We start from the raw sequence: 17,045 nt of genomic DNA, 5'->3' as shown, positions 1-17,045 counted from the left end.
CACTGTACCACTTAAATATGCAAGGACAGGAAATCAAAGAATGTGACTACCCCCACACCTGTAATTACTAGCAAATAACAAAGTTCAGCAAACACTGACTAACTTCCAGTTCAGTTAATATTCCTTCCACACAGTTAAAATCAATTTAAATACTGTATTTTTTTGAAAAAAAAAAGAGCAGATAAAGGTACTTAAATTCTCTTATACGTCCAGTTGAATACAGCAAGTCCTTAATACTATTAACATTCACAAAAATAATTCTTAAGTTATTCCTTTCTCTATTTATGAGTTTAGGAGATATCATCCTGTACTAATCCCTTATAGGAAAGGCTTCATCCATTCACTTTCTTTTTTACTTTATATTAATTTATTTAAATTATCACTAACATAACTAACTTATACTATATAGATGATTGGTGTAAGATGTCAGTAACAGTTAAAAATACTACCCAAGTAGCTAAAATAAAATGTCAGAAAGTATAGTTAAAAGAATAAACTGTATGATACTCCGCTAATATTCAGAATTGATTATAGACATCACATCTGTATCTAGTACATACACTGCAAAGATGTATACATTTCTTTTCAGAGAGCATAACAAATGTAAAACATGGCCGATGCAACTAATATATAAGTCAAGGGATCTACAAACACTGCAAGGATTGACTATGTGGCCTAATGGTTAAGATGTTGGTCTTCAGCTCTGAAGATTGTTTGTTCAAGTACAAACTTAGTTGTTCAAATGTATGATAGCAGTTTCTCATGGCATTTAGTGCAGAGGAATAAGTCTCTGAGTTGCTAATGAATTACTTTCTGTGGTGTAAGCTTTGACTCCCTTGGCCTTCATTTGGCTGTTTTTATCTAGTCACTCAACTAGACAGTGTTTAAAGGAAACTGGAAATTTTGGCTAGGCTGCTCATTGGTGTCCTGGACTGGGTGCCAAGTTACTGCCTATGAACCTATCAAAGAACTACTAGCACATAAAAACTGCAGTTGAATTTACACCGCTAAAACAGACTATTGCAGGCTATTACTAAGTTAGTACATAGGAAGGTACCCAAACAGAGTTTTCATTAAAATTTGATAAAGTACCAAGCTGTAAGAGGTAGGCAATATTGATCAGGCTGAGAAAATACAGCTAGTTGAGAATTGTGTGCTTGCTAATGATGTAGGTGGAGAAAACAATGAGATTAATAACAACTGTAAGAGTAGGAATTACTGAATTATACATGGGATATTATTCAGATCATGTCATAAATTATTTATTATTATACCATGACCCCCCATTAATATTCCAAAACGTGCACGCTGATTGGCCAGCATGCACGTTGTAAATCGACTTATACTAATGGAAAAAGGTCCGGTCACCCGGACTTTTTTCATTAGTATAAGTCTCTTTGAAAACACTGTCTCGCTATGTTAAAAGAGTTTAACATAGCGACACAGGTTTCAAAAAAGCAACGGAGATCTCTGTTGCTTATTTTAAAGCTGCCTCGCTATGTTAAACCCATTTAACATAGCGAAACAGTAAAAAGCAATGGAGATCTTGCTTTCTCCGTTGCTTTTGGCCACAGCTCTGATGTACTGCATAGGCATGCGCAGTACATCAGAACTGCCGCGGATACCAGCCAGCTGTGGAAGGGCAGCAAAGAGGCATTATACAATGCCATTATTTAAGAAAAGTAATTATTTCTTTGATTAAATAATGTCATAGTATAATAGCAATAACCCACTTCTGGGTGTGGGCAATGCGGGATTTACCCACGGTTGTCTTTGTTTGGTCCCTTGGGCTTCGCCCTCAGAAACAAACCACGCCAACCGTGAGTAAATCCCGCATTACCCACACCCAGGCGTGGGTTATTGCTATAGTAATTGTAGACTTGGTTATTAAAGGAACTGTGGTATCAACTAGATTTATGTCTGCTAGGAGTAAAATACAGGATGTGAGTAAGAAGTACTTTAGCATGCCTAAATGTAAGGAATTACAGAACTGTTTTTATTAATGTTGGACCATGTTGGATCAAACTATATACTATTTATGAATAACTGACAGTTTGGAACTTATAGGCACTCTTAGACCGTTTATATCATCTTGTCAAAAGACTAAAATGTAGAACGGCAATATGATCGTAAATGCTGGACATCGAAATTGTTGGCAGCCCCCCACCCCCCACTAATTATATATACCAACTCCGAGATCGCACTACAGTGAGAAAAGGGCAAATTACCTGATCCTCACTATACCACGATCCCACAACAACACTTTCGATGTACGGCATTTGCAATAATATTGCCGTTCAACATTTTCAAAATTCGATACCATGAGCACTTAGATAACATAACATTACTGGTGTTAGGACTTATTTTTCACAAATTACATGCAGACTGGACAATCAGGTCAGTGTGAATGAAAAATAGGTAAATCCCAACATGGAAAAAAATGGCCTATTTTTTTTTTTTTTTTTTTTAAATGGGACTGTATAGACTGTCCATACCTAATTTTGGGCACACATTTATTAAGGCAGCATGCAGCCCAGTTGCCAAGAAAATGGAAGAGAATTTTTACAGCAAATATATTACATTATTTTTACTAACACAAGTCAGAAATGTAACAGTTCACAGATAGCAAAATTTGATTTATCCGTATAGGTTTTCAATGGAAGGAGAATTAGTAATATATTTTTACTGGAAAATTTGCTGCACTCACATAAGACTGGTGGTGTTATTGCTTGTGAAACTCTGCTGGCATGCCTTCTAAGTTAGACAAAATGTATCAAGACCCCATCATTTGTCAAAAAGGACAGCCAAGTCCTCAAGGGTACAAGTCCATTTATTCCATAACCAATCACTGTGATTAAACTACTAATATAATCACACTAATTCCTGTATGTATTGAATCCCTCATCTAAAGGAAACATCTTAGACACAGTAACCTTAGAAATGCAGATGCTAATGGCAGACAGTAGTGATAACCAACTGCATATTTTTACCCTCATAAAAATTGCCATGTGTCTGTCCCCATATTCTTTAATTCATTGATTGATTGATTGATTTAATTATTAAACCAAATCGATCCCTCTGTGCCAAAGGCTCATTAAAAGCAGAGGTCTAAGAAGATGCACCCCACAAGATAAATGAAGAGCCATACCAAAGTAGTCAGTCAACCTATGCAACAAGGTTTGGGAAGTGCTTAAAGAACCTGGAGCACTTAGTGGAAATCCACAGGTACATTGGAAGAACATGCAGACTCCATTTAGGATGCATCCCTGGATTAGAAGTGAACTTCAATCCTTGGATCTGAAATGAAGTAGCATTAATTTATACTTGCCACCACACTACTATGTCAATTGTTCTGACTCTGATTCACTTTCAGGAAAGACATTACAATCACCTACTGCTCTTTCTAAGAAACAAGAGTGCAATGCTTTTCTTTAAGCAGTCCTTCTTGCATCATCAACTTCCCATGTATTATTATTATTATTATTATTATTAGTTTTTTTTTTTGGGGGGGGGGTTGCACACTACCATCTACTTTGTTTCCTCAGTGCCCCAACTTACTGTTTCTGTCTCAGGAGCAATCACAATTGGGAATCCCAGAATGTGCTCCTTTAACAGGTGAGTCTGGTCCCTCTTAACGATAATGTCTTTCAGTCTTTACAAGATACTGACACACATGAATGGAGATGGGCATGAGGAAGACAGAGTTGTCATGCTGTAGCCATTCAGGGTTTTCTATTAAGCCCTACCTCCCTCTGACTTGCTGTAATTGATATCACCTGGATATGGAATGTGGCAAAGGACTCACACTCAGCTATGCTGTGACATGTCCTTCATGTTAGCTACCCGAACATAGCTCCAGCTCCCCACACACATTCTCCAAGGACAGCTGAGCAGGCTACATCTCATTACTGTAACAGATGCCTCTAATAAAACATGGGTCACATGAGTTGTATTAAGGGCATTATTCCTGCATGCCAGTGGAACTGGATACATTTGTGGAAAGATGTTGCCATCTTTAGTTCTTTGGATTCTCTTAACACATTTAAATATTTCTGTAATGTTATTCCTTTGTATTTATTTGAAATTATATGTGTTATGCTTTTCAAGTCTCTACAAGGTGTATGATTAAAACCATCTATCATTTCTGCTACACTCCTCTGAGGTGCCTCTCTCCATGATATCATGGTGGCTCAGTGGATATGTCCTCTACCATATATATCCAGTGGCTGTGTTCACTCCTGACCATCACTGACTGCTTCTGTCAAATGTTCATGCTCTTAAGTGTGTTTACAACATTTTTTTCAGGATACTCTGATTTCCTCTTATTTTCCAAAACATGGTAGTTGATTTTCTGTTCTAAAAATGCTCATGTATATTACATGATTCTATTATCTTTCATCAAATTGCACATAAATCAGTCACAGCCTGTCTATCATAGTCTGTAACTCTGGCAAAATGTAAACAAGCAGACTTCCAGAATGGGCTTTAACACAGGTACTGCAGACGGGGGCAAGTTCTGCTTTTCTCATTCATTTATTTAATGAATTTATTTAATTTATTTATTCATTCCTTCTTTGCTGACTGGTTAGTCCCACTAGGTTTTGGCATCTTTTCAAGGGATACTCCTTGGCTGTGCTTGCAAATGGTCTATAGTGATCTATATTACCCATATAAGCCAATAAATAAATAAACAAATAAGACCCAAGCTGATATGTATACTACTAGGGGAAATGTGACCAGGGTATCAGGGAACTTCCTCTACTCAAAGCTAAGATAGTTTGCAAGTAGATGTGCATGTCCCATTCCTAGTGCAGTATCTGAAAAAAAAACAAATTCTAACACAAGACAACTCCAAATGAATACAAATTATTATTTATAAAAAAAAAAAAAAACACTCACAAAAATATAACAAGCTTTCACACGTGAAACTGCTTCATCGGGTATTAAACAATCTTACAATCACACATCCCTTATATATTGTCATTTTAAAAAAGCATGTCAGAAACTCACCAATAAAATCATTGCTTAATTATCCCATGTTTTAGTACTGATTTGACTGAAACAATCTCATGTATCCCTAGGCTTTTATCTACCCTAACTACCCATTTATACTATTGACCTTTTGTTTGTGTTTTTATATCAACCCCTCTCAAATTCTATTTAATCATTTGTATGACAGCAAATTTACAGAACTGTAACACACCCTTTTTCTTTATATCTTTACATAATGTATTCAGTTAATTATTCCTTGTTATGCTTGATAAGGATTTGCAAATTCTCTCCCTCAATTTTTCTATCTTTCTTACCTACATTAAAAAGCCTGAGAATATGCACAGAGAGTGACATAAACAAAATTTTCACTATCACAATCTACATATACCAAAATAATTAAATCTTTCTTTAGAAGTGGATGTTTAAATCTCCCAGCCCTGTAAAGATATTTACAGAAATAACATTTACAACAAGGCATGTTCTCTTCCTCTGACTAGACCTAGCATTCATCACATTTCTCTGTTCTTTATAGCACAGCATCTGTTTTAGGGACTTTACCTTTTTAAAACTAAAATATGGTCTATCTGCATTCTTATTTTTTATCCCCTTCACATTAGTTAATAGGTGCCAATTTTTCTTTATTATACCTTGAACTTCCTTGCCATTTTATTATAAGTTAATATACACCTTGTATTAGCATTACTCTCTGCTCTTATATTATGATGAGCAGTGCCATTGTCGGAAAAAAATGCCCACCCTCCTCACTTCTCCTTCATAGCTCATACATCCATGGGGGTATATCACTTCTGCAAAGAAATCTATCTCCATACTGTCTAATTGTTGCTTTAACTACCATGAACTACCACATAGGCGATAGTCTACTTAACACCGAAAGTGTGATAGGAGACCTTGGGACACAGGTGAACAGTAGTCTCTCCTTTGATAATCACATCGCCACAGTAGTCAGGAAATCCTTCTACATGGCACACCTCACCATAAAAGGTTTCTCATCCAGGAAAAAAGAGGTCACTGTTCCCCTATACTCATCACTCATTAGGCCCATTATAGAGTACAACGCCCCTTTTGGTATGTACCTCACAAGACATCTACAACAACTGGAAAGGCCACAAAAATACCTCACAAAGGCGATTACCAGACACAAACAGATGCCCTATGCAGACTGTCTCAAAAAACTCCAGCTTTATTCTGTCGCATATCACCTACTCAGAGGTGATCTCTGCCTAACATAAAAAGCTATGTCAAACCCAGAGCTGTTGGACATGCTCCACTTAAAGAAATCCCAGTCCTCCGAGCTACACGCTCTAGGGACCTAAACCTTGTCACCACAATAACGAGAACATGCTGGAGGGATAGATTCCTGTCCCAGAGACTTCCCATACTCTGAAACAAACTACCTATCTATAGCAAACAAAGCTCCTCATTAGCACTCTTCAAGAAAAATCTTGATGATTGGATGGGAAATAGGAAATTCACCCCGGAGATCACTTCTGTGGCTCTGCTTCACAGGGGCACAGGAAAATAATTTTCTTGGGTGGCAAAAGCCAGGGTACCATTTGGCTAGGCTTATATAAGCCCTAGGGCCAATAGCCAAGTACCTACCTATGAACCTATGAACCTATGAATATCTCATCTTTAGTTTTTAACATATTTACCAACAGCATTTGTCCTTTCATTATGTTTTTTTAAAAATAAAAGTAAGATCTATACTTCTTTGATGTAAATAGGTTCATAGGTTCATAGGTGTGTAGTAGGCTAATGGCTCTGGAGCCTTTACAAGCCTAGCCCATAGGATTACCCTGGCATTGTGCCACCCAACCTTAGTTCCTAGTGCCTCTGTCAAGTAGAGCCACTGGAGTGATCCTCAGGGTGAATTTTCTATTTCCCATCCATTCATCAAGATTTCTCTTGAAGAGGGCCAGTGAGGTGCTCTGCTTGACATGTATGGGAAGTCCATTCCATAGCATGGGCAGTCTCTGGGTTATGAACCTGTCCCTCCAGCATGTTCTGTGTTTGTGGTAGTGAGGTTGAGGTCTCTGGAGTGTGTGGTGTGGAGGGATTGTGATTTATTTAGATGTAGCATTTCTAACAGAGCTGGGTCAGACATGGCTTTGTAAGCAAGCAGAGATCACCTCTAAGTAGACGATATGAGACAGAGAATAGTTGGAGTTTTTTGAGTCTGTCCATATAGGACAAGTGTATAAGGCCTAGGATCCTCTTTGTGAGGTACTTTTGTGGCGTCTCCAGTTGTTGCAGGTGTCTAGTGAGGTACATGCCAAATGGGGCGTTGTACTCGATGATTGGCCTAATGAGGGAAGAGTAGAAGGAGACAATGACCTCTTTCTTCCTGGATGCAAAACCCTTAGTAATGAGATGTGCCACATAGAAGGACTTTCTGACCACAGTGGCAACGTGGTGGTCAAAAGAGAGGTTGTTATCAACCTGTGTTCCCAGATCTCTTAGGTATTCTTTTTAACTTTCTTTTTAAGTAAAAATTTGTTAAATCTCCAATCTTTGGATTTAGTTATTTTAATATCTGGAAATTCTATTATACTATCAGAGACTGTAATCACAAAACCTAGAAAACTAACACTAACAGTCATATATTCCACAAAATATTCTAAATCTTGCTGTGCCCCTCCCAACAACATAAATGTCATCTACAAATCATTTATACAATAGAACATCTGATTAATAACAGTTTCTAGCATTCAGCACAAAGTCTTCCTCCCACATACACATGACTAGGTTTACATGTGTAGATGATACAAGGGTACCCATTACTATCCTATTTCTGTTGATAGTATTCCCCTTGAAAAATAAAACATTATTAGACAAACATTCTAATAAATTACATATATTATTAATAAATACTTTATTCTTATTTGTTGTATATATTAAAAATTCCACTTATTGCTTCAATACCATACAAATTTGGTATTACTGTAAATAGGGATTTCACATCCGTCACCAACCTATACATGTATATCCATATTAACTCTATACCAGTCATATAATTGTTTTAAAAATCACTACTCTCTTTTATAAAACCCATTGTGGAATTTAACATGCCTTTTAAAGTCTTTTCCAAATAAATAGATAATGGCTCTGTCACCCATCCACACGATAAGACAAGAGGTCTCATTGGAGGATTTAAAATAATTTTATGTATTTTCAGTAATCCATAACACATGGGAATAACCAGATGGGTCACTCAAAAATAATTCAGTATTTCAAGGGGTAGAATACTACTGATATGCAAATCAAATACATCTTTGTTAACTCTGTATATAATTTGATCAATATCATTCATAGACAATTGCACATAGATATTCTCAGACTTGTTTCTAGGGCAGTGGCATCTGGGAGGGTGGTGCAAAATGCAGATCATAGCGGAGATGAAACAGTAGTTGTATTTGTGTAATGGTGATGAAATAGCCAGCGTGTGCAGGATTCAGAGAACATATTCCAGAAATAGCATTTTGCAGGGGTTCAGGCGCCTAGGCAGTGAGACATTTCCCTGTGGTACATTTGAATGGGGACACATGGCTGAAGTGACAGTCAGCTGTAGAGAAATATGGCTGTTTGCAAATTCCCTGTGGGCAAAGAGAAGAATGTGTTACCATGCCCACAACTTCAAGAACCAAAGTCCCAGGGAGAAAACAATGTCCATGATCCCCAAGGGAAGGCAATATGGCAGGCATCAGCAGCAGACTGGCCTGAGGGCATGTCAGTGGCAGTACAAATGCAGTGCACAATGGGCAGTACCTTTGTAATCGGTGTGTGTGGACCAATACCCCCTTTACATTGTCTAGGGAACATTGCCTAAAACGAATACTGGAGCATAAATGTGACTACAGTAGCCTGCAGGATTTCCTCCATGCTGTAGCCACACTTCTACATATTGTAGTTACATAAGTATGTACTCTACACTGAGCACAACACTCATTACTTCTTCTGCCACCATGCATTTGGTTATTAAAGCTGTGAGCATGGCAGTACGTGCTTCTTTTTGCCCACAGGGAATTTGCAAACAGCCATATTTCTCTGCTGCTGACTGTCACTTCAGCCATGTATCCCCAGTCAAATGTATCACAGGGAAATGTCTCACTGCCTAGGCGCCTGAACCCATTTTGCAGATATGCAGATGGAAAATGAAGCAGATAAAGACTATTTTGTTGCAGCCATCTAGTCAGGAGTGGTAGTGGGATGATTTAATACAGGAGATGTTAAATCAAAGTGAACCAGACAGTACAGAAGATGCATCATGGGGAGACATAATGAACAAAGTTCTGGATGAGAAAGTGGAAAGAATTTTGGAGAAAAGAGACCATGTGGAAAAAAATGAAGAAAACATCATATGCTGCTGTAGTCATGGAATGAGCCGAAAGTGTTAACAAAAGTTACAAGAAGCAATACTAAAGTAGATTTTCAGTTAGAATATAAGGGAAAAGTGACAAAAAAATTAATTGATATTTTGTTTGGAACAACATTATAGCAGCTTTGGGTATCATAAACCCTGAGGTAAGGGCTTTCATATTAATACATAAGGAGTATTTTTGTGATATTATTTTTGAAAGCAGACAAGGACTAGAAAAATTTTAAATGAGTATGAAAAATGCAAAACAAAAAAAATAGCCCTTGGAATGATTATGCAATTAATACAGAATACAGTAATAATTACTTAACTAACTGAGAGATGAAAAAGAAAACCATGTAAAATTTTGTAGGGATAATGAAAAATGACTTTAATAGGATTAGGGAAATTTTGTAGCAGTGTGATAGACATGGTTAAAGTGTATGACACAGGTTTTATAGAGTAGTGGATGGTAATGTGTTTTGAAATTAAAAATGGTAAATGAAAGAATTAAACATCTACAAATGTAATAAATGTGGAAGGGAATAGAGAATTCTGAGGTATTGGGGTAGCCCCAAAACATGCTTTATTCTCTGATAAGGAGGGGCATTAATTGTCAGATGTGATACAAATGTTTTTTTTTTTTTAATTTGGGGAAGATACACATGATGATAACAAATCTGAAGTTAAATGTCACATGTGTAATCAAATAGGAAATTAATGGAAGGATTGTGAAAAGAAAAAGGTTAAATGTACAATGAGAAAATTAACAAATAGAGAAACAGGAGTGTAGTTTCTCAGAATAATCTGAAGTAGAAGTAACATTAAATGAATAAGGACAGGTGAATGCAAAGATAAATGAAAAAGCAAAAGAAAACAGTTCACAGAAGGAGGAATCTTAATTTAGTGATGAAGAAGAAATAAGCTTGAACACTGAAAAAAATTCTATTTTGAAAATGGCTAAGGATAGGAAAACAAAATTTAAAGGAATAAACCTGACAGATAAAGTAAAACGAAATATATGACTGTAAAGTGGTTACCTTAAATGTGAAAAATATGACAAAAGAATAATTATGATTTATCAGTGATGTAAGAAAATAAAAGCAGATATAATTGAATATATGATTTATAAATAGGGAAAAAAGGAAGCAGTTAGAATTATTATGGAAAAGAAAATAGACTACAGTCTAGGGATAGAAAGATGTGTAGGAATTCTTATGTTTAAACTGAGAACATTTGTATTTTATATCAAATTATTGGTAAGTCAGGAAGGACATCTGCAATAGATATTAGATTGAAAGGAAAGATAGCAAGATTGCTTGTTATATATGCCTGTGCAAATATTGAAGAGAGAGAAGAATTATTTGAACTATTAAAATCATATGTTACACTTGGTATGAATATTATTTTGATGGGTAATTTTAGCTGTTATTTAAGGAAAGATACAGGAAAATTGGTAAAGGCATAATGAATCAAGGAAATTATGAGTCTAGGCATTTTAAAAAATAGGGAAAAGAAGAAAATATATGCATAGGAGGGATGAGCCAAAAAACTGAGATAGATTGTGTTTAGTTTCTGAATATTTTTTTTTGAAAGTAAAGGGGATGATAGAAGTATATATTTTTTAATCAAGTTACAAAATGGGTTAAGTGTGATGAAGAAGAAAATATGTCAAAGTGATAAAGGATTAAAAAAGTTGAACAATGAAAAGGTTAAAAAGCTTGCAAAGAAAGTATGAAAGCATTATGTAAGGATCCTTGTCCTGCAAGGTTTATGTATTTTAATAATTAGACAGATTTGTGGGTTGTTTGTAACAGGAAATTTAAGAAAAAATATGAAAGAATAGAAAAATAGTTTTATAATAAAATGTTATAATAAAGTAGTGAATATGCTAGAACCAAGGAAAGGTTTGAGATTTTTAATGGAAAGTAATGCTGAGAAATGTTTGTAAAAGAAATGAAGTTATATCAGTAAAATAGAAAAAGTGGAGATGTTTTGTTAAGGAAACAAGAATTTTTAGCGCAAGGTAAAAAAGAGGAAGTAAATCCTTTTTTAGGAAAAAAGGTTAAGAGACAATAGACTGGATTCATAAAGGTAACACAAAATGTACAGTATGTGTATATTTTCTAATTCAAGGACTACCACAATGTTTGTGCTGTCTATTTACTCTGAAAGGTTACACTAAGTGTACACTTTGTGGTAACCTTTATGAATCCTGCCTTGTGTTTGATAATAAGACAAATTATAAGTAAGAAAAATAAGTGATTGTAGAACAGAAGGGAATGGAGGAAGAGGTTATTCAGTTTAATGAAGAAATATATTATGAAAAAATGTGTTAAAGAAAGAATGAAAATGTGTAATGTTATCATTTGTAGAGAATGAATGGTTAAAAAAAGAAAATATGGTTGATGAGATTGAAAGCATATTAAGTAAGATGAAAGAAAGTTTGTTTCCTGGTGTAAATGGCCTAGATTATGAATATTATAAAATATGAATAAAAATCACAAAATATTTTTGTAAGAGTGTTGAATGAATGGAAAAAAAGCAGGATTTGTAAAAATAGTATTTGCAAGAGGGTACAAAATGTCATATAGAAAAAAAGAAGGAATTCTTAAATAAGTGGAGCACAATAACCTTGATGGATGTAGATTAAAAAAAATTAAATAAAATGATGTATGGAAAGTTAGAAAAAATAATTTAGGATTAGTGGAGTGATGGACTATATGAAATTAGAGGAATGAACATTATTGAAATGTTAAGGTATATAAAATAAGTAAGATATTCTATAAAATAGAAAACATAGAGTAATACTGGTAGGTAAGGGTATAGAAAAAGCTGATGACAATGGAGAATATTGGAAAGTTATGGTATGAATAAGTAAATATTATTATTATTTAAGTGGTAGTATAAATAGAGTAATTGTAAATGGAAAAGTAACTAGAGTGGTAGCAATAGAAAAAGGGGTTAGACAAGGTTGTTATATGAGTAGCTTTCTTTTTGCTATTAATATGAATGTAGCTTTAGATGAGGTATATAAAATAATGGGTGGCGCAAGCTTTTTTTATAAAAACATAATCGATATATCATTAATTATGCTATCTGGAGATGGTATGATGGTAATCGTGAAAAATATTAATTGGATGATTGAGGTTAAGATTGTTGAAAAATTATCAGATTTGGTTGGTTTGAAAATTAACAGAGGAAAAAATAAAAGATTTAGTGAAATGATAATAAAGGAGGTATTTATTTTAATAGTACTAATATAGATATTTGGATATATACTTTAGAAGTTACTAAATAATGAAATAATGGTATGAGATGTTGGAAGACATTAGAAAAAATGTTAGTTTATGGAAATATTTTAATATGAGGTTTAAAAAGAAAGTGTATTTATTGAATGGATATGTCATAGAGAATTATGGGTATTTTGAGGAAATTATGTTATGTCCAAAAGAAGTAGATAAAGACATTTTATTTATTTTTTTTCTGGGGTTCAAGTTTAAATCAAATAAAAAGAGGAGTTGTATATAATAAAGAAGAGGAAGGGGGTTAGGATTAAATAATCCTATTTTTTTAGCATCTCTATTTTTGTATTGCATTTTAAAAAAATGACTGAAAGAAGGGATTATAAAAAAATGTCAAATGAAAAATATAAAGACTTATGGATAGAATTAAAAGACAACAGAATAATAAGCAGGTTAGAAGAAGGAGGCTTTGAACTGAGAAAGAAATTAATATGTTGGAAGGTAAATATAAATAATATATAGGATAATAGGGAAGTCTGAAATGAGAATATTATGTGACAAAGTGTTATGTATATCCTTGGAAAAACTTAAATAAGGAGATGAAAAAAGTTGTTAAGATAAGATACAATATTTAAATATTGGGATGGAAGACAGGACTTTTTGTGGAGAGTTATGATTAAAAAGGTGCCAATTAAAGGAGAAATAAAGTATAAAGCTACTGAATATAGAAAATGCATATATCATGGAGAGTTAGAATCTCTGAAACATAGTTTTTAGAAGATAAGAGAATTAGGAAATTGTGAGGAAATTTAGTAGAATATGAAGGATGAGATTCGATTAAATATACTAAAATAGAAAATATTTCTTATAGATAGGTTTGGAAGAAAAAAGGATTAGTGAATAAGATAAAGTTATGCCACCATGTGTATATCAAATATGGCAAGCCAGATTAAAAAAATTTTTTAATAAGGAATGGAATGACATGGAAATTATTAGTAAAATATTTTTAAGTACAAAGGATGGTGAATTTTTAAAATGTTTATATATGTGCTTTTTGTATTTATTCTGTTAGTTTTCATTTTTATATATTCTTATTTATTAGTGATTTATAAAGTAAAATATCTTTTTATGCAAATTTGTATGGTAAAACAAGAAAACAATGAGGAAAAAAGTAATATGTTTAAGATGATTTTATGTGATATGGGTAGGTTGACAAAGAATGTCTATTCTTTTTGGTAAGTGCCATGGGATCATTTACATCCACCTGAGCTACCACCAACTCAAGCAGATGGGACCTTGGTTTAGTACCTCATCCAAAGGATGACACACTTAGGAGTACAGCACCTCCCTTATGTTGCATTGCAGTGTCAGCAATTGATCTACTTGATTTGTGAATCAAACCCACAGCTTTCTGTACCAAAAGCACGTATGCTACCTGTTGAGCCATGACCATTAAATGACAAATCAAAACTTGAAGTAGTAGTCTAACAAAAACACTCATCCATCTACCTACTTAACTGTCTCATCCATCTACCTTCTTAACTGTCTCATCTGTCTACCTACTTAACTGTATGAGCTACTTGAAACCTCAAAAAAGCATCTTTATTTCTCACACAGGAGGACATCAGAGAGCTAGAGAGTCTCCTAGATCCTTTAGCTAAAGTTATTTTATCTGAACTAATCCTTGTTACTGTTTCTTCATAGTCCTACCACCCTCTGGGTTACAGGTAGGCTATCAGATCTGACTCAAGATTTCTGGATTACCTCTGTTTTTTATGTGTAATATTGGTGGATCTTTTATATACACTTGGTCAAAGTCTTAGAGACTGCTTTTGCCTGAAGAAAAAGTGCTGTTAACAAAATGGCTATTGCAAAACAAATGGTGAAATGCAGAATTGTAAACTGAAAGGGGCTAAGAAATCTCATTAAGTATGTTTCATGCGTTGAAAATGCAAACAGGTTGTTGAGTGCCTTAGAGAAGAAGCAGTTCTGAAAGAAAGATATTTAAGGAAGAATGACATCTACAGGTGGGTGGTATCTAGAAATCAGTGGATATAACACAAGCAAAATGAATGAATAAGCTGTCATTTGAAAGGTAAGCATATTTTGTCCAGAAAAAGCTGATTACTAGCTACAAGTATCAGTGTAGAATGATAGAATATATATAAAATATGTTTTGAGAACACTTAAAGTAGCAGTATGTTAATGCAGACAGCTATTAGAAAGCAACTAGGGATGATACAGTATAAAAAAATAATCTTTTGCCAGATAGGGACTGATAAAAAAGCTGTAGTCAAGATAGGCTGTGTGAACTATACCATTTATGTATTATTTAATTAAGTAAAACAGCAAAGTTAATATCCAGTCTAAAAGGAAAATAATCTATGCTACAGCTGTTCCATTCTGGAAGGACGATAGTATAAGTTAAAGCTCATTACGTTACATTAAACATTTCAGCTATAAGTGGTATATATAGTAAACCGGATATTTATCATGAAAATTAATCTGTTTACTTTTTTTCTTTAGGCAATCCATAGTGCTGTCAGCAGTAATATTCCTTGTATAATAGTGGAAGGTTCTGGTCAAATAGCTGATGTGTTGGCTACACTGGTTAACTCTGATCCAAACAGTCTGTCCGCTAACACTATAAAGGCTCTCCTTAAAAAGTATTTGGCGACAAGTATTGCTATACGTTCTGATGAAGAAATAGATTATTGGATCCAGATGGTAAGTATATTATAGTAGCAATTATGAAAGTTATTTTAAACAGTGATCGTGTGTGTGTGTGTGTGTGTGTGTGTGTGTGTGTGTGTGTGTGTGTTGGTGTGATCATAGGTTCATAGGTGTTTACTAGGCTAACGACCACAAGGGCCTTTTTAAGCCTAGCCATGCATCCCAAATCTCTGACAAGTTCTGATACCCTTGATAAGTGTAAGCAGAGGCTTGGGAGATGAAGCATTTACAAGCTAGGGCCTGGGAGATGAACCATTTACAGGTTGCCTGAATCCATTAGACACATAAGTGGCAGGTGTGTGTGTGTGTGTGTGTGTGTGTGTGTGTGTGTGTGTGTGTGTGTGTGTGTGTGTGTGTGTGTGCGCGCATTCAACTGCTATCTTAGAAGAAAGGTTTTAAGAAAATTAAAACTGTATGCTATTTAAAGCTGAAAACAACAGCAAGCAAACATAATGTATCATATTTTAACTCTATAAAATTATCTTTAAAGCACAAATACTCTCATATAATAGTGCAGATATGATTTTTGTTTTAAAAGCAGAAACATTTGCTTTGATTACCATAAAGGTATTATTGCTAATGATAAAATACTGTTTCTTCCTTGATATATTAGGTGGGTGAAGCTGTCATAAAATTTTGATTTAGTTACCTGGTTTCTCATATCCTTTTCTGTTATTTATTTATTTATTTATTTATTTATTTATTTATTTATGTCTGTATGCATGCATTTGTTATAAGTTGAAGTGGTCTGCTGAAACACTTATACCTCTTCATACACCATCCTGGGTAGAAACAAAACACAGGAACACAAATAGCAGTGAAAGAGAAACAACAAAAGGTGAAAAAAAATATGCGGACATAATTACAAAAACACTTTGAAACAATTAAATAAGATATTTTATACAATGAATGATTTTAGGGTCTTATGGGCAATCACAATAACCACACATAGTTACCTATTAATTCAGTGTGCTTCATTTTGTTGAGCCATAGTTAATCATACCTGCTAAGCAGAAAACTGATTTATTTGCATCTTGGTTGGTTGAAGGTTTTTTGTTTAACTGTCTACTGGCACCAAGCTTGGGTGACTCATGGTAAACAGAAAATAAAAGTTGTTTACTTAATCATTTGTGTAATTCAACTTTTTTTCTGAGGTTGTGAAACCTGGGACTTAGAATAGAGGGTGGGAATACAAGTTCCTAAAGTTGGATGTTTCAGGGTGCATACCACTACAAAAGTATTTGTTTTTTTTTTTACTGATGTTATTTAAACGTTTTGATTTGTTACCGTTTGAGATTTTCACTGCTTTGATTTTCCATCATTTCACTTATGATTCATCAATGCTTGACAAAAGAAGACCTGATGATTCATTATCAGACCTCACAGACTCAGTTAACTCCTTAATTACATTTTAGTAGTTATTTCATTAATACAATTTCAATGCTTTCTGCAGGCAACTACTGTAATATGATTGCTTTAGAAGGCTCACTTATTGTAAAGTATCAGTAGTATGTGGAAAGGATTATACTGGGATATATTGATTGCATAAGTGATTGATAATCACTTAGTCAATCACATTCATTGGCAGATGTTTGCTACTGACTGCATAAACAATTGCAAATAAAATGATCACATAACACTTACCTGTATATTCCTACAGTGTGTTGTTATACAGTCATAACATACCCAAATGACCACCT

At 34.3% G+C, this 17,045-nt stretch overlaps 1 protein-coding gene across 1 annotated transcript in view; it reads left to right on the top strand.

The window, feature by feature from the left end:
• The window catches only part of TRPM8 (transient receptor potential cation channel subfamily M member 8), an 820,991-nt gene that overhangs the window by 195,402 nt on the left and 608,544 nt on the right, over positions 1–17,045 (top strand). The window contains 1 exon segment of the mRNA XM_044060289.1: positions 15,139–15,339. Within this exon segment, the coding sequence (XP_043916224.1) occupies positions 15,139–15,339 (201 nt within the window).

This window comes from Protopterus annectens, chromosome 2.part0, assembly GCF_019279795.1.
Source record: "Protopterus annectens isolate FY-2018-M chromosome 2.part0, PAN1.0, whole genome shotgun sequence".
NCBI classification, from domain to species: Eukaryota; Metazoa; Chordata; order Ceratodontiformes; family Protopteridae; genus Protopterus; species Protopterus annectens.
The sequence above is the reverse complement of the archived record's forward strand: the minus strand, read 5'-3'. Positions and strand labels throughout refer to the sequence as shown.